Here is a 22,025-nt window from a genome sequence, read left to right as displayed (position 1 = left end):
ATTATTAAAAGGTGTAAAATAAGGTATTTATATGCTGGTACTGATGTGTGCTGCTGCAATGCTTTGAACAGCAATTGCTATCAAGCATTTACTCCCATGTATTTTCTTTCCTTTAAAAAATGTCTAGTCCAAGGGTATTGCTATCAGGTTTCCTGCTAATAGCACAAGTGGTAATCTAAAGTCATTTCAAGGCAGAAGATTGCAAACAAAAAAAAAGTCTGAAAAAAGAAAACCAAATTAACAGGAAGCCCTTCTTATGAAATACTCGGGTGCTTCGGTATGGATGAACTGTCACAGGCAGCTCTGTGAGGTGCTCTGTCTCAGGAACTTTTATATTTCCATTACTCAAAGCAATTGTCATTGTCATGTTACAATGTATAAAGGCACAGCCTATTCCAGAACATTCCAGAATTTCCTAATTCTGGGATAAGTCCTTATTTAATACCAAAACACATATTATTGGATGTTCCTCTTAGTACTAGAATTTCACCAAATAATTCTTATATTAAGCCCCAGCCTGACAAATGAAGTAAAAGTGTGTATGTTAGGAAAGCTTCCACTTTTTTTTTTAAAGATTGAGTGGTAGAAAGAATTTTGTTTCTCTTGAGTTTGTTCATATTTGATAAACCTCTTCTTCATGTATTTTTACAGGAATCATAAAATGTTTCATTACAAATCTCTATCTTATGTAGGAAGTGCTCTGCTTTCTGCATCGAGCACTTAACAGTCTTCACAGTCAGACATATTTTCCCTTTTTAAATAATTACAGGTAACCTGAAAGGAACCTTTTTCCTTCAGAGATCATGGAGTCATCAAGGTATTCAATCTTTCAAGACCTTGAAAATTACTACAGAACTTGGCTGAATCCTTCCTCATTTGCAACCTTCTGTCTAAAGTGTGGAACAAGAACTGGATGTGCTGCTCCAGTATTATGTTCTCCTTCATAATACAATAACAGCACTTTTCCATACCTGCACTGTATTTTTTAAGTTATGCATTCAAGGACCCTTGTTTTTCAAAATTTTACAAAAAATCCTTTGATGAAAGAACAATGGAGCTTGTGTCAGAAAACACAGAGTGGGAAGTAAGGCTGACAGCTTTAGTTCACGCTGTGAGATAGGCACTCTGCTGCTTTGCAGATTTCTCAAACATTTTGGGAGACATCGCTGCAAAACAAAGCCCTTCTCTCCTCTCTATCTATGTCATTTCATCTCTGATAAGTAACATTATTTAGCATAAAAACCATGTTGTTCAAAGAAACTCAACTGCCTAAGAAGTTGTTCTGCTTAGTTAAAACTTAGTTGAAGCTGATTTTTAGCTGATTAACAGCTGAAAAGACAAATAGCACTGACTTTTGCACTGGTTTTCACAGTTCTGCTCAAAAATCCACAGCTAATTCCTTCTTTCCTAATCACAGAGGGTGTTGTGGTGCTGGACAGAACCACCAAGTGTACAGCAGGATATTCAGAGATAATGTAAAAGCTCTGACTTACCAAACATGGTCCTTACCTGCAGAAAGAGCATGCTCACTTACACAGATACAGTTTTGTAAAATAAGACTGCATGGCAGGAAATCTTAAATAATTATAAAGATTATAAACATATATATGCATTACTAAGTCAGTGACACTGGCAAGTAAAGTTACAACTTAAGTTACAATTCTGAGCCATAAACCTCTCTATTCAAAGTTTCTTGTGCTTTCACCTTTAGAAGGAACCTGTTAGTTTGGTTTTGCATGCTACTTCTCTGTTGCTAAAATTTGGAGCCATTATTTTAATCCCACTTGACATTTTATCCTTTTCATTCTTTCACAGCACCCCTCTGAGATAAAGGCAACATACTTCAATGTTGCAACATATTTAAATTATGCCTAACATGACTTTCTGAATGTTCAATCTACCATTCTTTGGTTTGTAAAGCATTGCAGTTTTACTGTCAATTACCTTTCTCCTGAGCTATATATAGGAATTGAATTATTTCCCATGTTCTTTCTGATGATAGAGGGAAACTAAAGCTCTTAAAGATCCCATTTGAGACAAAGGTGAACAACCACCATGGTGTGGTTAAACCATACCAAATGGCTTAGCATGCAGACTCTATTCCAAATATATAATTACATATTTGCTTGCACTAAAATTCATAGCTTATAACTATGTAAGAGTTCCAACTAGCTCCTTTCACAAAATCTGTGTCATTCCTAACTCAACAAACCCCTTGTATAATCTTCCCAATAAGTGAAATGCAGTTGATATTGAGCAATAACTACTGGTTCCTAAGGAATCCTTTCTGATGACTCTCCAATGATGAATTAACATTTGCTGAAGGTTTTCAATATTGGAAATGCATTATTTTAGATCTATGCAAGTATGCAGTATGGGTTTTGATCAAGATATCACACTTTAAGTAAGGTAAGCATATTGTACTCTTTTTATCTATTTGATCTGTAAATAGTGCCAAAAATGTAATAAGGTCATTTAACAAGATCCATTTTACAAGAAAATGTTTTGAGTGGCATTGATTTTTTTACCTTCTAATTCCCTGTTGGCAGAGTTTTAAAACACTGGCTGCACACTTCCTCCTACTGCAATCTAAGAAATTCTGATCCAAAGATTGATTTTAGTCAGCTTGCTTCCACCTTTGTTTTTCTTCATAATTATAACATTGTCATTTTTTCAGAGAAACAGCTACTCCCACCTAGAGGAAAGCCACCACCATGGCTAAAATACTACTGCTTTCTCAGACAATAATGTCAAAATTTTCACATGAGACCAATGGTTTGTCCAGGACCACCATCTGGGGACTTCTGCCACAATATTATGTTTTCTAAGAGCCTGTAAATCCTCCTGTGTCTCCTCATTAGTGCAATAAATACACTGAATCAGCTGGCACTGTCTTTCTACTAAACACATATTTGTTTTCATGCTATTCAGCTGGTTATCTCAGCTTCCTTTTCTTTACCTCATGTTCTTTACCTCACCACCACTCTGAATTCACTACAAAAGCCCCATTTATTTTTCTGCATCAGCTTGACATTTCTACTTCCTCATGTAACTATTACCCATCCTAGAAAGAAAAAATATATATCAAAAAGATTGTATACACTGCCATATGATCTAATTTCTTTGCATTGATTGCTCTCCTCTTTCAAGTATTTGTTTAATGTCCTTTGATGAATAAAGAAGCAGCATGAACTAAGAGAAAAATAACTACTTCCTTACTAATGTAATGTCATTCCTTTACTACATTCTTTACTATAATGTTGTTTATTCACTACATTTTTGTAGTTAATACAATGGAATTAATATCCTACATTTTTCAGATATATTCATTCACATTTCAACTTTTAAAATAATTTGAGCAGTTGCTAAGCAACAGTGATCTGCTAACAGTTAAGAACCTTTGTTGTGAGACCATGATGGAGATCCTGTCAGGACATCAGATCTGTGTGTGCAGAGTTGGCTCTCTTTCCCTCAGCTGTTACTCTGCTCTTCTACAGTGTAATCCAAAGAATTTCCTAAAACACTCAACAAAGCCATTAACTATTTTTAGTTCACCTCTGCAGTAATTATGACACAAACACATTGTTAACTTGACAATAAAGAGTTTCAGCTGGGATTTAAGTATCCTGCCACACATGACATGTTCCAGCCTTCAGTCTCATATGTATTCTACAGCTTCTACTGACTGCTCATCCTATAGTCCCTCACCAATCTTCCTTCTAATACTGCCATAACAATTCCTGTCATCTTCCTAAAAACACACCCAAAAATGTTTTATAGCAGTTAAATTCTATTTCAGTTAAAGTATCTGCAATAAAGACTCCTCAGAAAAAAAATAGAGATTATTTTTATTATTCCAGAATAGAATAAAAAATCCTAAGATATACATTGAGTGTCAAAACAAAGAACATGAAAGCACAACTGATTCCAGTGACACTTGGAGAAGTGAACTGCAAAAGTATGCAGAAGGAGTCCATTGATTAAGAACTGGTGAAACAAAAATAGATATGGACTGTGTATAATTCAAGTTTCTACAAATTTGCATGAAGTTCCCCCTGAGACTCCTTTTCTCCAGACTCCAGCTCTCTCAATGGCTCAAGTTGCTTGTGAGTTTTTTAAAGAAATGTGACCTAGAGTGCTTTATAGGTTTAAATAAAGCATTTTTTAAAAATCAACAAGATTTCTGTACAAAATTTAAGAGACTAGAAAAATTAGAGACAACAGACTGACCAAAGATGGCAAGATCACTCTGAAAGGTAATGCAGACCTGTTCATTCACCAATAGCTGAAATCTCCCTCTGGCTGACTGAGGGCAAACAAGAAAAGAGATGTGATATGAGTGGCACAATTTGAACACAGATCAGTGCTGGATGTGAAGGGGAAGGGAGCAATGGGAAGGGAGCACAAAGTCAGGATCTGTCAGATAAACAGAGCAAATTAATTTGTCTTTTAGAGCAAGTCCCCTGTGCTTACGTGCCTTTGAGAAAACCAATAAGCCAAGGGCAAGTGGAAAGCACTGGTTTGAACTAATATTTAGAAATTGGGGAGTGACAAGAAAGGCAAATGTGATCAACAGTAGAAAGGAAAGAAAGATCATTTGCTGGATCTGCTCAGGAAAACCTTAAAAAAATATTATCTTGGCAAAAGAATACAGTCAAATTCATCACCTTTACGGCTATTACCTGTTTTCTGAGATGCAGGGCATTTGTCTGATGAAGTGTCCAAATTAACTCTGGCTGAAGATAACACTGGAATAGAGAACTTTTTAGGAACTACAAAGACGTGTTTCATGCTCACTTCTACATTGTAATTCACATACTTCAGCTCGGAGGGGTGCTTGCAAGGCTTCAGAAGCGCACGTCTCTGCAAGTGAAGCAATCATGTATACAGCTGAGCAATCACATAAAATTTTCAGGTTGAGAAACGCAAAACTGTACAGACTTAATTCTAAAACTGAACTGGTAATTAAGAAACTTACATAGCAGTTTTGAGTGATCCTTCCAAATAAAAACTGACTTGTAAGATATTTTTAGACACCACGGAACTGAAAATTTTGTTTAAGAATAATGCATTTTGAAATTTACAGTAAATCCATAGCCTACCCATAAATAATCTCTGCTAGCCTTCATGCATATGCAGGAAAGGCAAGAAAGGGGGAAAAAACATAAAAAGAAAAATATTTTGTATCAGTGATAGTAAGATGCTTCTTCTCCTACTTCATAAAGTTTCTGAGTAATAAGAAGCATAAAAAAGAAAATTTTTGTTTTCTTTTGTTTTTTGGCAAGGGATAACTATTAGCTAACTGATATTTTAATGTTGAAAATGTATTTTAGGAATATGGGTATTTAGAATCAATTCTAGAGACAAGTTAGCTCCTCCTCTTGGTAAAAAGTATTGCTAATCAACAGCATGAAACTTATTAGTAATGGATTAGCACAGTATATTAAGGCAAGCTCAATATAGACATCTGAACCTCTTAATGAACTTGACTCCTGTAGGATATCATTACAAAAATACTGCAATGATTTAATACACTACTTGCTCAAAATTGCCATTTTCAATCCAATAACACACTATAATTGCAATGCTCAAGAGTAATTGTAATCTGAACAAATTTTAAACCGAGCACTATTTTTTACAGACAAGGCTTTGAATTAATGACTGCTGTGAATTATCTTGAAGCAAATCTATGCAGATATAAATATGGAAATATTCATATTTTGCTAAGAAAACTGGTTTATTCTTAAAGTCTTTTGCTGTAAAACACTGTCAGGACTGTAGGTATCAAAGTACATATTTCAGTAGGCCAAGGAATCCAAATCCATTGAGGGAATTCAAAAACTCAATTTAAAAGGAAAAGCAATTGTTCTTAAAGATCACCATTAGGTGTAAGACGGTCAAATTACTGTTTAAACCAACAAGACTTGGGTTGGTGGTGGGGTTTTTTTGGTTTGCTTTTTTCCCCCCGTTTTAGTACAAATCCCATATTCCCTTGCTGGTTTTAGAAAGCAGATCCACACTCTGACATTGCTTTGTTCTGATCATTATTCTACCCTTCCACAGTGTCAACAGAGTGTTAAACAAAAAGTATATATGAACTTTGGGAACCTGTTAAGATTTAGCTGTTAATTTAGGGGTTTTGGCACAATAAATATAGAAACAGATAATTATTCAAAATTCTTGTTCTATGAAGAGCAACTGGACAGATGTATGTGACTAAAAAATTCACATCAAGCCAAATTCTTAGGATAGTTCTTGTACTACTGTATTTGCACAACTTTGTGCAAATATAAATTACAGAAGGAGTAGGAAAAATTGCTATGTGAGTTGAAAAAAAACTGAGCTCACTATTCACTCATTTCTATCATATAGGACTGGACTCTGACATTATTCCCCCTCAAACCCACACAAAATTAATTAAAAAATCAATAGGTACAAATAATTCAATTGCCATATTAATTGCAAGTTCCACTTCTCTCTGATAGGAATGAAATGCCAGAATAATTTGCAGTGGAAAAAAAAAACATTCCAACTTGTAATGGGAGGTTCCTAACCAAAAGAATTACATACATTTAAATTTGACTTGATCTTCTGCATAATCAAATATAAATTTATACCTACAAATGATTTTCATAACTAGATTATTTTCCAACACTGAAATAAAAATCCAACATGATTACACAGTTTTGTTAAATTTTGAATGACAATATAATTGTAAGATGACCTTTCCTGGAGCACTGAACACATTTGAATTATAATTATCTTGAAGAAATGTCTCATTATTTAAAAACTCACTGAAAGACTTTTTTTTAAGATCCTTGTTCATGTTATCTCATTTTTCAGTATAGGTTAGGAAAAAACCCAGTTGGTTAGCATTACATAATCTATGAACATTTCAATTATTTCCTGGCACCTTGTAAACAAGTAAAGGATGAAAACATTTTTAATGAGAGACCTTGTGGAAAAAGAAAATTCTGCAACCATACACAAGACTAAACTTTGCTGCCTCATAGGCTAACATTTCCAAGAGAAAATGTCAACACAATTCAGATAAATGTTGCAACTGCTCCAATTTTTAACATTTTTGTGGGCAGTGAGAGTTAAATAGAATTTAATAATTTTTTACTGTCATGATCAATGCAGATCTAATGCCTCTCTATTGCAAAAAGGCAGATTCCAAGCACTTTTACTTCATCAACCTGATGGTTCATGACATTCCAAGTGTAGAAGTCTTATTACCAGCTAATAGTATTTGCATTCAGTTGCCAAGATTAATTATTTTCTTAGAATAATTTTTTGAAAAATGAATGGAGGGTATATAAAGCATCAGAATTAAACTTGATCTTGAAAGTCTCAAGCACTTTTTGATTTTCCAAGGTATTTTTTCAGATGTGCCACCTGCACTTTCTATGTGTGACGGGTGGCAGATTCTGTTACAGGGTTCTGAGGCACCTCTCTCCTTCCTCGCATATTACTGTTCTTCAAATCCTAATTTAGCACCATTTCTTCCTTCCAGAAATCAACTTCTAAAACTGTGTCTCATGAATAAAGAAATTTATTATCTTGGTCTCTCAGAACCCCTGTGATCAATCGTGTTTGCCACCTCCCTTAATCCCATATCAAAAGATAAGTGATGTAATATAGAAGACATTGGTCTCACTTGTAAATTCAGCAAATTGAAATCTGACCACAGGTCCTTTTTTGAAAAGTTCATTCCCACTCAAATGTATCTAATGCAATTTTTTATTTCCAGTACATTCTCTGCTCAAGGACACCATGACTTTTCCTTCAAAAAAAAAAACCCCGCAGATTATTTACACTGAGCTTACAAATTTCCATAATCATACAGGAGAACACAAAAAATCCTTCTTGATCCCTGGGTGCCTATGAAGAGCACAAACTCTGAAGATCCAAGCTGCACAGGTGGAGGATGAGACTTTGCCACATCAGCTGAACAGCAGAAGCCACAGCCCCAAGTGCACAAGGTCTCCATTCCTTTTTCCTTGATCAAAACTCACCAACACCACTGTGGTGTACTAAGATAAAAACACTCCATGTTGCTCAGACACATGGACAGCAAGACAGCAAGGAAATGCACAATGTCCTAACATCTGGAATATGGCAAATGTGGTGTCCACACTCAGAGGAGACGTGTTCAAAAGGAAGCAAAACAGGCCTAAGTAAATACTTTTAACAGTTTAGCAATGAGGGCACACCTGGACACAGCAGAAAGTTAAAGCTTTAGCTCTGGGATTCTTGTACAACAGGATTTTTCCTATCAAAATATTTAGATATACAAGATGGTTATTGGCATCTATGAAGAAAAAGTCCTGTATCTAGCAATTTGGTCTACAACTAGGCATGTTATTTTAAGTCTCATTTCATTGACTGCAGCATCCTCTCCCTCACAATCCCAAGTAAATGAATTCTCATATTGTTATTTCTTTTTTCTTCACTTTCCTCTATTTACTACATTTAGCAGCTTCAGTCTAAACAGTCTCTTATCTTTTTTCCAATACCCTCTTCCTTCCCTTGTTATCTGTGTTCACCTAAACATCCCCCTTTCAGCTTTCTCTTTTTCATCATTATTAATTATTCACAAAACAACCTTTGTTAATTATTCACTCTAATGCCAAATCCAACCTTAACAGTGTTTGAGACTTCCTATATTATCCTATGTTATCTTTACTACTACCTAAAATTGTTTTAGGAGGAATTAAAATAAAGAAACACTCAGGAGATAAGAAAGTAACACAATTTTATGGAAAAAATAATTTAAAAACAATTATTTGTTACAAATTCTAATAATTAAAACAATCAAAATAGATCTTTGTTCCTTATGGCAACAAAAAGAAAGGGTAAAAACATAGCAAAAAAGTACCTAGGACTTTTAGCTGTGTATAGATGGGTCAAGTAAAAAAATTACATCTCTGGTTGCTGATTATGGATATCCAGTTTGACTCCAAAAACACAGCCCACCTTTACTATTGTCTTCTATGTGACTTAAGTAAACATGACTAAAATTTACAGTTTAGAGAGACTGAAAATCATGTAATTATTTAGTTATTTATTCTTCAATTTGATAGGTAAAAAATGGACCAAGTATTACTACGTAAGGATATTTTCCATTCTGTCCATCTATTGTCTAACATGATTCTACCAGCAGGAAGCAAGTAGAAAGGTGGAAGAGAAATCCAAAAAAGAACAACAGATTTCCAAAGATTCTGGATTTATCTTTAACCTACAACACCTACCCCAAAGGATTTTGTGAGCCTAAATAATTCATTGAACCATGGGCACTGTAGATCAGGTTGTTTTTATTTGGTTTTTTTTGTTTTTGTTTTTGTTTTTTTTTGTTTGTTTGTTTTCCCTTTTTTTGCGGGGAAAGGGGAAAATTTAGACCACCTGAAACCATACTTCAGCTCCAATTTTCACTGCAGAACACCAACCCCCCTCAAAAAAGATTTCTCCAGTTAATACAACCAGAAGTTGTATGTTATGAACTTTAAACAAATAGTTGGCACAAATTTATCACAAAAAGTTTTTTAAGAATATGTTTCATATTTCAGTCTGCACAGTGGATATTGAGGTTTTTTTAATGCATAAACTCTTTTCTATGCCAGTAGCAGAACTTCACCCCTGTATTTGTCATAAGCAAGTGTAAGACTTTGTATACATGGAACAAAATACTTCTTTCTGCACATTAGTTTCATTTCTCACATGATAATTCATTCAGTGCTAGTATCCATCATTATGTGTTTCATAAGGTAATTAAGCTAATTATCCTCCAGTTTTCCACAATACATATGGTTTTAGGACTCATATTACATCTTAGCATGTCTAGAGGTGCAAGAAGTGTTCCTGTCATATTCAGTCTTGATTCCATCCACAACTTCAGAGCAATTAGACTTTTCATCCAGTATTTGCTAAGTCACTGTGATATTAAGGGACTTGAATTATAAAAACTCAATAAAATATTACCAGAGCAGTGGATTAGCCATAACCACAAAGGAGACTACTTGAGTCTAGATGACATGATTAAATTGTTGTCCCACTCCAAACACACAACAGATTAAAGTTACAATGTAATTTTCCCTCATTTTGTTTGCTTTCTATTACTTTTCAAACAAAAGGCATAAATTCAGGAACATCAAATCACAAGGGAAATTTTTTTTCCTCTTACCTGGGGAGCTGTCTACCTGGAAAGTTGGTGTAACATTGCTGCCCAGCAATTGGTCTGAGGCCAGGCACCATCAGGGCACAAGGGAAATTAAAACCCAGAGTGAGGCTATCATCCTCAGAAGGCTATACTGGAATTCTTCATGAGGAAAATCCTTGTTTATTTGGCATTACTATTATAAATTTCTTCACAATTAAAAACTGATTGTTTAATGCATTACTTTGGGAGAACTTTTTGTTTCTAGATGTTGAAATCTTAGGAAAGTATGTAGAGGTTGGAATGATGCATAAGGGGGGAGCTATATCTTATTAGAAAAACTTGTACCCTTTCAAAAGTATTTTGCATTGATTGCAAGACAAAGAGAAATCTCCTTCATTTACTCTCAAGGCCTATTGGGTTGGGGAAAAAAAAATCAATTTCTTACGAAAATATGCATAATGAAGGTTACCAATACAGATACCTTTTACATAGAATATGAAAGCTTTTTTAAACAACAGGTATTTTTCAGAAGTAAAGTAAATTGTTAGTACTTTTCCTAACTTTCCTAATAATCAAGTTTTCTTAAAGGAAGGACATCCTGGGATGACAAAGTAGCTTCAGAATGAATATATAAAATATTGCAGTTTCTGAGGGGGAACTGGGATCAGTAACTGTCAGATTACAGATGTGTGAAAAAAATATAACTTCACACTATTACCTGAAACATAAAAACAATTCAGTCCTACAAATCGAGGACAACTAAATTTAATTGCAGCACCAGATAACTGTGTTTCTCACCTGTACCCTGGACAGCCCCAACAAGGCAGTTGCAACTCGGACGCTGCTGCTCTGCAGAGTCCCAGTCATCAATCTCCTTTCATACTCAACAGCTGACATCTGCTGCTGTGCAGCCAGAGCCAGGGCCCTCTCTCTTGACTCATTGATCAATGGAATCTTCAGATTCTCCTCCAGAGTCTGACCAAGTCCACATTTCAAATATAAAACTGTCTGTGCTGTGCTTTCATCTGTTGAAAAAAAACCAAAGAAATGAAAGAGCAAAACAAAACCACACACCACATTTATCCACTGGTGGAACTGCAGAGAGTATTTAAAATTTCTAATCTCCAAAGAAAATAAGAATACAAAATTCCTTCAAAGTTTAGTTCCATGCTATTAACCTAGTACATGCCATTTATTACCTATAATACCTTATTTTTCAACAAAATTGGGATGTAAAAATTAGCAGACTGAAATGCAACCCAAAATTTAGCTAATAGGGCTAAGAAATAGCTACTAAATTAGCTAATAAAAATATCCCAGACTTTAGAGTTACTACCATTATGACAGTATTAAAAGTTTACCCAAAGTCTTTCTGCTACCTACACAACAAAGCCATGCTTTTACCCCTCTAGATGATGTTTCATCTCCTTTAAAAGAAACCACCACAAATTATTTCAAGCAGCAGTTGCCAATTATTTCAAGTTTCAAGTCCTACACTGTTTCTGAAATAGGACTGACAGGAGTTTATCCCTCACTGTTTAAAGAAAAAAGAATTGGAATATCACATCACTGCACACAAAACTTGTGTTTTAAAGCAAGAAAAATTCTAGATAAAGATGACTTGTCCTGGTTCATATGGCGAGAACCTTTCTTCTAGAAGAAGAAAATAAGAAAAATTATGAAAAAGTATTTATGTAGACTGTGTTAAAAGCAATGCAAGATGAAGATCACCAACAACCAGCTGATGCTCTGAAGAGAATGGACTGGAAAACACTAGAAGAAATATTGCATATATTCATTATAATGTATTTTTTACACTTCACTATAAACAGCTTCCTTTTTTTTAACCATATATATTTAATAATTTTAAGAAAAATCCATAGAAATAAAAGAACATTTTTAAAAAATATTTGCTGTATTTTACTCTTCTCCCTTCTATTCATTGTACCTTCTGAGGTAGCACGCAAAACATTTGGACTATCCAAGGCAGGCAATTCTGAAGTCAGAGGTAAATCACCTATTCCCTCAATCAGGTATACAAACTCTCCAATCTGAAACACAAGGACACAAATCCAAACACTTCAGAGTGTAACTCATGCAGAACAGAGGCAAAGTATTACAACTAACAGCAAAGATATCCTAGTAACATCTAAGATCTGACCTGACCAATCATTTACAAATTCAGGAGAACTGGTTTTTTAAACTATGCCTAAATATAAGAAAATTATTATTTCAAGCTATGTTATGATAATAAAGTAACTATAATTGATAATATTAAATCTGAAAAGTCAAAAAATTTCAAAAAGCAGAATCCTTTCAAACCCTGCATATAACTTAACTGAATAAGGTTACCCTGACCCATAAATACAGAAAAACTCTGAATTCTAAATATCTACTTGAGTTACATATAATTAAACATGTTCATGAGCAACCTTCATTGCTCTTCATCATTTTGAATTTTTTTAATGTTTACAATAGTTTTGAGGCAGAAACATTTCTCTAGAAAGAAAAAAAATATTGCAGTCAAGGCAGATTAGCATCATGTACAAATTCTCCCTTAAAAAATAAAGTTAGTAGATCTTAATTATTGCATTAAAAAATGGAAAATCTACAGAAGCTTGAAAGTAAACATAAAGATGACCAAAAGCAAAGCAAGACATTCATTTTTCATAGAGGAAAGGATAGCTTAATTAGCAGAGAAATAACAGTTTGAATTATAGATGGAATAAAAAAATAAGGTGCAAATGAAAGACAGAAAAGTATTTTTGAAGAAAAGAAAACTCACTAAAAGTACTCCAAATTTAAATCCACAATCAGAATGGCCCAATCTAAAAAGATATCTAAGCTAGGTACCATACACCTATCTGAACTAGGCAGGAGATTTAACATATATTCTGCATATATTGCTTTGATAATTTCTTTGTGTTTACCAGAATTTTTTTTCAGACAATTTTAGCTTCTACTGATTGCAAGATAAAGAATTGAATGCCTCTGCAACAACTGATATAATTTGTACATTCTGTCGCTCTTTATTTCCATAAACTATATTCTGTAAAACTCTGCCCCAAAAACACATATTCTGTCTTTTATACTTCATTCCAGATATGAAGGAAATAATTTATTTAAATAATTTAGTACATCTGCCAATTAACACAATGTTTTCCTTTTAATACTGCTCAATAGCATAAGAAAACCCTGGTTTTTTCCTTTGCCTTCATTTGTAGTTTAATCAGATATTAGGTTAAGGATGAAAACACTGCAATTATATTTCTGACCCTCCAGAAGGAAAGCTATTCAAGCTGGATGGTATTTTCTCCCCTTCCTTGAATCAAGAGCTCACACAAATCTTCCTTGAGAAGGATTAAAGAAACCTCCAGCAAAATTGGATTCTCACACACAAACAGCCACTCCTGGGAACCAATTTAAACAGGAATGATTCCTGTTTGACACAGTGATTTGGCTCCATAAGGGCCCTTAACAAGCTCACAGCACACACAACTGATTTTAGGAAGGTGCTGGTTGCTGGGATGCCATTCTGCTATCAGCTACTTTTCCTGCCCTTGCTGAAATCAATATGCTTATAGGAAGGAACAAAATTCCCCAATTTCCTCTGTGCTTTGAAGAATTCTGGGATTTTGATCTCCACAGAATGCAAATCCTGTTTTCTTTCCGCTGAGCTTTTTTCCTGATGCTTTGGAACAGAATGGGTATTTCACTGTATTTCACTGAACTTCGAGAGTTTAGCTTGTATGCCCATGGTTTTAATGATTTATATTTCCATTTTCCATCAGCTGCAAACAGCACAGCACCAGCATTGTGCAGGGTTTACTGTTAATGAAAATAGTTAATAAAAGAGCTGTTGAACTGTCTATCCAATCCCACTGCTATCCCATGTTTCAAAAGAATGTAAAGCTACTAGGATTTTGTAGTTGCCTGTGCAAGCCAGTAAGTAAAAGCAAAAGATAGCAAAGTGTTCTTTCCATAAACACTTTACTTTTATACTAGACACTTAGCTGGAACAGTCTGGACTGGCACTCTTAAACTATGATTTAATAAATTAATATCAATAAAAATTCCACGTTGTTCACATTTAAATTACCTCCTGGAAACAAAGATATATTTTTTAAAAGCATATTTTTTAAAAAGCATAGTTATATTTAACAATATTTAATATATTCTATGAAAAGATCTATGCTAAAAAACTGAAAAATTTCTGTTTCAATTTTTCTTAAAGAACAATGAAATACTGAAACAAATCTTTGAGAAATGTGCTAAATGGCTTGTGCTGTCATTTCAAGGCTTAGGAAAGTTAACATAAAGATTACTTCAAAATAAGAAACATTCTTGAGGCCAGAAGCCTTGAATCGGTGTTTCCTCTTGCTGTTATTTCAAATACATAGCTGCTCTACTGATGGATAGGATTCTCAATCAGATTCAAGTACAGTGATTTAAATCTCAATACTTTCTCCATTGATTGTAATGAAGGAGCAGATCTACTCTGATTACTATTTTGGTCTATTTATAGGGTAGGGGGGAAAAAAAAGGGTAGGAAAGGTAGGTAGGAAAAAAAATCACAGAAATGCTTAATTAAATTATTTATTAGATTTTATATACAGCACAAGTCCATATTTAAATGATACCAGACTCCTCATTGTGTAAAGTCATGATCATCATACAGCATGGTAGCTGCACTTCTTTGTCAGTTAGATAATGGTATGACTGAAATATTGCAGCCATATACAAAATATTTAAGAAAGCCATTTGCAGTTTCATCTTTTCCTAGGAGATTTAATACAATTCCTCACAAATGATGCAATTAAGTAGATGGAAGTAATTTTTCTAACCTGATGTTCTGCATATCAAAAATTCATATCAAAAATTTTGCCCTTTGAGGAGCCTTTAAATGGATCACACCTACTCAGCTAAGCTGGAAGAACCAGGTAAACCAGAAAAAGTTACCATACAGGAATTAACAGCAGCTTGTCTGAGGCATTAATGCTTCCTGCTGTGAAAAGGTCAACTAAGCCTTCACTACGAACAGTGACTAGTAGCCAGGTGTCTAAATTTATTTCTACATCACCACTGGAGGCAACACTGGGGCTGTCAGAAATGTACTTTTCCCTTTCCACCTGAAACCTGACCATCCTACAGCTCTGACCACATCTCTTGGATTAACACTCTTTCCTTAACATTTCCTTCTGCTTCTAATAAAGATACAACAAACAGGTAAATTGTCAATAGCAGAGATTTAAAGGGTAGTAAATAATAACAGGTAAAAGGAGATTCTTCTCAGATTTACTCCCAGAGAGCAGTAGGCCAGGTTTTTCATTGTCTAGAGACTGAATCTAGATATTTCATTGAATTAAACTGATGGACCTAAAATTCCTTTATGAATGTACAGCTGCTGATGTGTATTTCTTCCCTAATAATTTCTCTCTTTGAATGATGCTGAGCACTGGATTGATTTTCCACTGAACTATCCACAAAGATTGCTAACCTCTGACATGGGGACTCTTTGTGGGTGATTCCCTGCTGTCAATAAGGTGTGAACTCACTATTTCAATGTGTATTCAACAGAAATCCCCCCTTCTATCTCAGCTAATTTTCAAGAAAATCAAGAGAACTGTACACTCTTTGACCATCCTTATGACATCCATATGGTTTGTTTTCTTTTAAAATAGCCAGTATTTTCAAATACTGGACAGTCAGAAAGACAGACTTGAGCACCATTGTATCAGTCTTATTTTCCTTTATGAACAAGATAATATATCAAGCTGGCCATGTGGCATAATCAAAGTCATGTTTAAGCAATAAAAAATCCCATCAAACACACTAACACCAGACACCAGCAGAAATTCCATGTTCTATAGAAGGTAAAAATATGGAAGCTGAGAATGTGCAGGAGAAAAACTAATTTTTTTTAGATGCATTGTTACAAATCATCAAACTGTGGCACAGGCATGTAATTGGACAGAGGGGAAGCCGAAACACAGAGACATTGTTAGGAAAGTAAGAAGCAGAATCCAAGCCTTGAGATTAGCTACACATAAAAGAAGATATAGAAACAACAGGTTTTGAAAAACATTGACAGAGAGAAAACACAGCAGACAGGTTAAAGAGGTGAAAAGATGGACTAAACACACAGAAATAAGATTGTGACCACTGAGATAAAGAATTACAGGAACATCAAAAAGCTGGATGGCAAGATTTGAAGTTCTGAAATTTGATCAAAATCAGATCTTGGTGATTTGATTGAATTTCAGTTAAGTATATAGGGCAACATCCAGGCTACATGAGTCAAGAGAGACTGAAAGGTTGTTAGAGTCAGTATTCACGTACAGTCATTTCTGAATGGAACTGTGATTGAGAGAAAAATTTTAAAAAGAGACAGCAAGGAAAATTATTATTCTACTTTGACAGCATACCCTGAATACAGGGATGAATACATGGAGAAGTACAGAACAGTAAAGTCTTTATCCATTCCCCGCCTATGCATTATTCTTGCACCCATGTCAAGAAAAATTATTTCAATTTCTTTTCCTTTCTTTTCTGAAGCTCAGATGCCTAGAAAAGGCACCAAAATAAAATTCCCTGCAGTATTACTTTTTATTTCTTCGTGGTTTTAAAGTTAATAGTTGCCTGCAGGATTTGATATAATTCTAATTATGTGTAAAAGGACAGTAAATAGTTGCCCTTGATCAGGACTCCCAAGTTCCTTTTCACAGCACTCCTCTCATTTACCCTATTCATGCATAATAGGCAAAAGTCCTGGTTCTTACCTGACATGATAAACACAGAACACACACTTTATTCTTACCTTTTCATTAACCATAATGACAGTGCAGTAACGCTTTTCCTGATAAAAGGGAAGGAAGTGAATATCTAAGGCTGCAGAACCTTTCCCTTTCAAGAACAGTTTTTCTGTTGGACTGAAGAACTCATGCAGGAGACCAGACTGATCAGCTGTTAAAATAAATTTAAGAGGGTGTTTAGATACAACAGCACAGGCTGTAAAATAAAGTAGTTGCATGAGTTTGAAAAAAAAGATACTGTATACAGCCTCCTGTAGCAATCAGTATTTAAGGCACACCTGTAATCAATAATCACTATTTACAGTTAGAGTTGTGTAGATGTACTGTAATACTGCATGCTGTATTATTTAAATATATTTTGCTAATTACCTGTGTCCTTATTCTGTACACTGAAACAAAACTGGGGAAAACACAGTTCTCACCATTAAAAATTCCCTAAGGAGATACAGCCTTTAAGAAAAAGTCTACTCACATCAGAAGGAAAAGTATAATTTACTGCTATTTGAACAAAGAATCTCGCTTTCAGAGCAACTATGTCTGAAATCTTCTAGAATAGGCAAAATCTAAATACTGGCAACACTGGTTTTTTTTCACTGCTTTCACAAAAGCATTAGGCTGGGAAAGAATCTTAGGGTTGGATCTGATAGGCTCTGACTTTCTCACTGTGTGCTTTTCATCTGTCAGCTAAACAAATTTCGACACTGACCCTCAGGCCTTTCTGGCTGCCTTTCTAGGCAGGACAGCAGACCTAAGAATATATGTGAAAGTGAAAACAACAGAAATGAGTGAGATCACATAAGAAAATTATGCCAAACTCTGGCCAAATAGATAGAACAGGGATGGGACACCCACAACTTCTCTGAGTAACCTGCCCCAGGGCAGGGCACCACCCTCACTGTAAGAATTTCTTCCTCGTATCTAATCTAAAGCTGCCTTCCTTCAAGTTAAAGATATCACCTCTTGTTCTATCCTTACACACCCTTGTAAAAAGTCCCTCTCCAGCCCTCTTGTAACTCCCCCAGGTACTGGAAAGCCACAATAAGATCACTCTGGAACCTTCACTTCTCCAGGCTGAATTTTTTGACTGTGAGGCACAATTTGAGGCAAACATTTTATGAAAACTAAAAATAATAGTTACTGAGCATATCCATATATAATATTTATTGAATATACTTAGATGCCAAAATCTGGCTTCCATAGATAATCTAATTTCTACTGTAGTATGACATAGGGTATTGCAGAGGTACTTACAAGAAGACTCTTTCTTTGAATCTTCAGGCAGTGCAGAAATTTTTGAATTTAATATGCTATTGTCAGAACTAAAAGGAAAAAAAAACAAAACAATATTCTAAAGCTGGACATTTTTATTACCAATAGATAGCTTAGTTCCCCTTTTTATGAATAAACACCAGAAAAGCAAATGTTATCAACACAAAAAAAAACCCCACCAAAATAGACCACTACATTTTGGAACCATTTTCCAACCAGTAATATTAAAAATCACCCTATCCACTTGAGGTGGCTACAGGAATGACCTATATTAACTAACATTGCAGTTAATCATTCAAAAGAAACCTAACGTAATCAAGGCTTTGTCTAAGAAAGGAGAAAGGGATGAATCTTAACCCAATCACCTGAACTCCGCTTATTACAATATTGCTTTTCAAGTGTATTTGAAAAGAACAGATATGGCCGAAAAAACCAGCTTCAAATAAAACCTTTGAACTTCCATCCCACCAAGGCAAACTGTGCTCCTGACCATCCTATTTTCTTAATATGACTCTATGTAGTTTTCTATTCTTCTTCAAAGTAATTCCCAGCATTGTTGACAGGCGTTAAGATTGTGCAGTTACACTTATGGAAGGAGAATTTTGCTTAATTTACAACATGCACAGAGCTCAAAGATGTTGAAAACAATACTGTAATGTATCAAAAAATACTGCGAGTTTCAGCTCAAAACTCTGATTTTAAATTATCCACACATAAAGGTTATTCCCCCCGGCAGTAAAATTTGATGAACCAGCACACAGCAAACTATTACTACATACAATATTTGATGTTGGGTCTCTCTTAAAATAAATAGTTAATCTTGCTGGGCTAAGAAAAAATCACAGCCTTAAACAAATGGATGTGCAAACCTCTCAGAACATGTTACCCTGGAGATTTGTTTTAATACCTATACTTAAAGACCATTTTTCAGAAAGGAAAATGATCTCTGAGTACATGCATACTATTTATATTATACTTTACAAATAAGTATCTCACATTAAAAAAATACTAATTTTATATAAAACATCATTTCTCTCAATGCTTTATCTTTGAATGAGAATGCCAAGTCATGCTTGCAAAAACAGAGACTACATTAGAAGAACCACTGTAAAAGTAATAAATGGCTCAACAGCTGTATGAAAAAATAATAAGAATCGTACAACAAAATACATAACATTTTTTCACTGCTGAGAATTATACATTGACTAAGTCCTATTTTCAGATCTGAACAACTGAGAAACTCATTAGACTGATTTAACATGGTATTGAACTTCTCTCAATATAATTTTTTTTCTTACTTCAGTGAACAAAGCACTTGCAGGTAAGTGATGGGAAAAGAAAACAAACCTGTGTTGTGGAAGACATGAACATTGTGTCTCATTCTTCCATAACAAAAAGAAATAGCATCTTGCTCAATAATAAAACTGAAAGGAATAAAGTTCAGAAGGTATAAGAAGCTTGGTTGTGTTCAAAGTCTAGTTCAATACATCCTCTTTCAATACACAGAGAAATAAGGAAAAGGATTAGGGAGAAGAGCTTAAAGCTGCCATAAAATAAGTCTACACAGCCTGTTCACTGCACCTGAGTGAGGCAAATCCCTGGGATCAACAGAGAATGTGGAATGAACGGCTCAAAAGCAGCCCTGTGGAGGAGGATTTGTGTATATTGGTAAATGAAAGATTACAGATGAGCTGGCCATGTCCACTTGTAGACCAGAGAGCCAAAAGTGTCCTGGGCTGCATCCAGAGCCCCGTGGGCAGCAGGGCAGGGAGGGGACTCTGGTGAGACCCCACCTGCAGTGCTGCCTCCAGCTCTGGGGTTCCCAGCACAAGAAAGACAGAAGCTGCTAGAGGAGGGCCACAGAATTGATCAGAGTGCTGGAGCACCACTCCTATGAAGATATCCTGGAGAAGATAAGGCTCCAGGAAGACCTCACTGTGGTCTTTCAATAATTAAGGCCCAGGGCAGAGGGAGCTGGGGAGAAAACAAGAGCAGCTCATAAGAAAGAGAGAGAGAGAGACCAAGCAACTTCAACTACCCCTCATCTGGTTTGGGGGCTTTTGCTGACATAGTAAGGCAATTTTACTGTTCATTAAATGAATAAAAAGTTCAAGATTATGTTACAGGTGAGGATGGGTTAATGAGGGCACCTTTCAGTTGCCTGGTTGAGGCCTGAATACTTCCAATTCATTCTTGCTGTGGTTACTCTAACCAGTTCAGACTGAAATCACACCCTGGATAGGAAGGGACCTTGAAGATCATCTAATTCCTACTACTTCCATATTTCTGCACCAGTAAGAGTCTAGTATCTGCTACCTGAGTTGTCAGATACCAGTTCCAAGATAACAGCACAAAGCTACTGGGCTTGCCATGTTATCAGGTGTGCCAAAAACCCAGATCAAAAGGAAAATCATCTCTGCAGTCAACACAGAGAGTGTGCATACATCATCATGGCATATGAGCTATCCATTTGTCATGGTGTGCCTTTACTCTTCATGACAGGCTCCAAACAGCCAATAACTCTGTTTTCCGTCCAACAAATGCTCCGGAAAAAAAAATAAAAAACCCTTTCCTATATGTATTTGGAGAAGAATTTACTAGCTTATAGCTCCAGATTTTATATATTACCAAGGAGGAAAAAAAAAAAAGTCCCAGACACCATAAGGAAGTCTTCAATTCACAGAGCAGCATCTTAATCAATGCACTTTAGGATGTTCAGCAAGCAAAGATCTTATTAGAGAGAAGAGATACAACAAACTGCTTAGAAATGCATTGAAAATACTGAAACATTTGAACACAAAATTCACATCTAAGATACCAGTTTCCACACTCTGTGGAACAGTTTATGATCTCAGAACAAAGGGTAGGATAGAAACTAAAACAGGAGCTGCCCAAAATAGGTACTGAGGCTTAGAGGAGCTGGATTTCTTTGATATCAAATATTACCCAGAATTGTAATGGCTCCTGATAACATATTTGTAAACTGTATTTACTGAAACAACATGTATTAATGATGTTCCTCAAATTACAAAGAGGCACAATTTTTAGATCCTAATTTTTTCTTTATTCTTCCAGTAAGTAAATATAGAGAATCTGCATAACATAATGCTTTCCTTAGCCCATGAAACAGCTTAGAACAAAAAGTGTAAGAATAAAATTCAGAAAATTGAAATTGTTTGGAATTCCTGACATTATCTCCAGTTTTAAAAAAAGGAGTAATTAATTTAAAAATAAGAAGCTATACACAATGCAGAACTTGATTTGAAACTCATTCATTAATTTTTTGCTTTTTTGGTTTAGAATACATTTTTTAATATAAAAATATTTATCAAAATTCATAGCCTGTTTTGCAAATCAATCTGTGCAATCATGATCCAGCCTTATGGACACTACTGCATATGATAATCTGCTTAGTCATGGTCTTAGAATAGGACTATTAGTGAAACATTGATATATCTTTACCACTTTCTAGTTTTACAGTAAGAAATTTATGAAGGAAAAGTTAGCTATTAAATGTAACTTTGAACTTTTACTGTCATTTGATACTTTTTTTTTTTTTTTTAATGGACATCATTTAAAAATACCAACATGCTTGAAAGCTATGGATAGTTTTACATTACACAGAATTTCTGGGCCATGTGGTGTGCTTCTCTCCACCTGGTTTTCCTTCTCCCACAGGGAGCAGACCAAGCTGGCACACAGATGTAGACCAAAAAAGACAATAATTGAAGTGTCAAGGGCTTGGAAAAGCACAGAGAAATGGATAACTTGAAAAAGTCTTGTCC

At 35.0% G+C, this 22,025-nt stretch overlaps 1 protein-coding gene across 1 annotated transcript in view; it reads right to left on the bottom strand.

Moving 5' to 3' along the window:
• CFAP47 (cilia and flagella associated protein 47) overlaps positions 1-22,025 on the bottom strand; it is a 259,734-nt gene that overhangs the window by 148,759 nt on the left and 88,950 nt on the right. The window contains exons 41-45 of the mRNA XM_041487933.1: positions 18,223-18,290; positions 16,977-17,122; positions 12,108-12,210; positions 10,958-11,184; positions 4,683-4,863 (exon numbers count right to left, since the gene is read on the bottom strand). Coding sequence (XP_041343867.1) covers positions 4,683-4,863; positions 10,958-11,184; positions 12,108-12,210; positions 16,977-17,122; positions 18,223-18,290 — 725 coding nt within the window. The remainder of the gene's footprint in view (positions 1-4,682; positions 4,864-10,957; positions 11,185-12,107; positions 12,211-16,976; positions 17,123-18,222; positions 18,291-22,025) is intronic.

The sequence above is a fragment of the Pyrgilauda ruficollis genome, unplaced genomic scaffold, assembly GCF_017590135.1.
Source record: "Pyrgilauda ruficollis isolate IOZ18807 unplaced genomic scaffold, ASM1759013v1 scaffold85, whole genome shotgun sequence".
NCBI lineage: Eukaryota > Metazoa > Chordata > Aves > Passeriformes > Passeridae > Pyrgilauda > Pyrgilauda ruficollis.
Note: the sequence above shows the minus strand (reverse complement) of the source record. Positions and strands in the feature narration are given on the sequence as shown.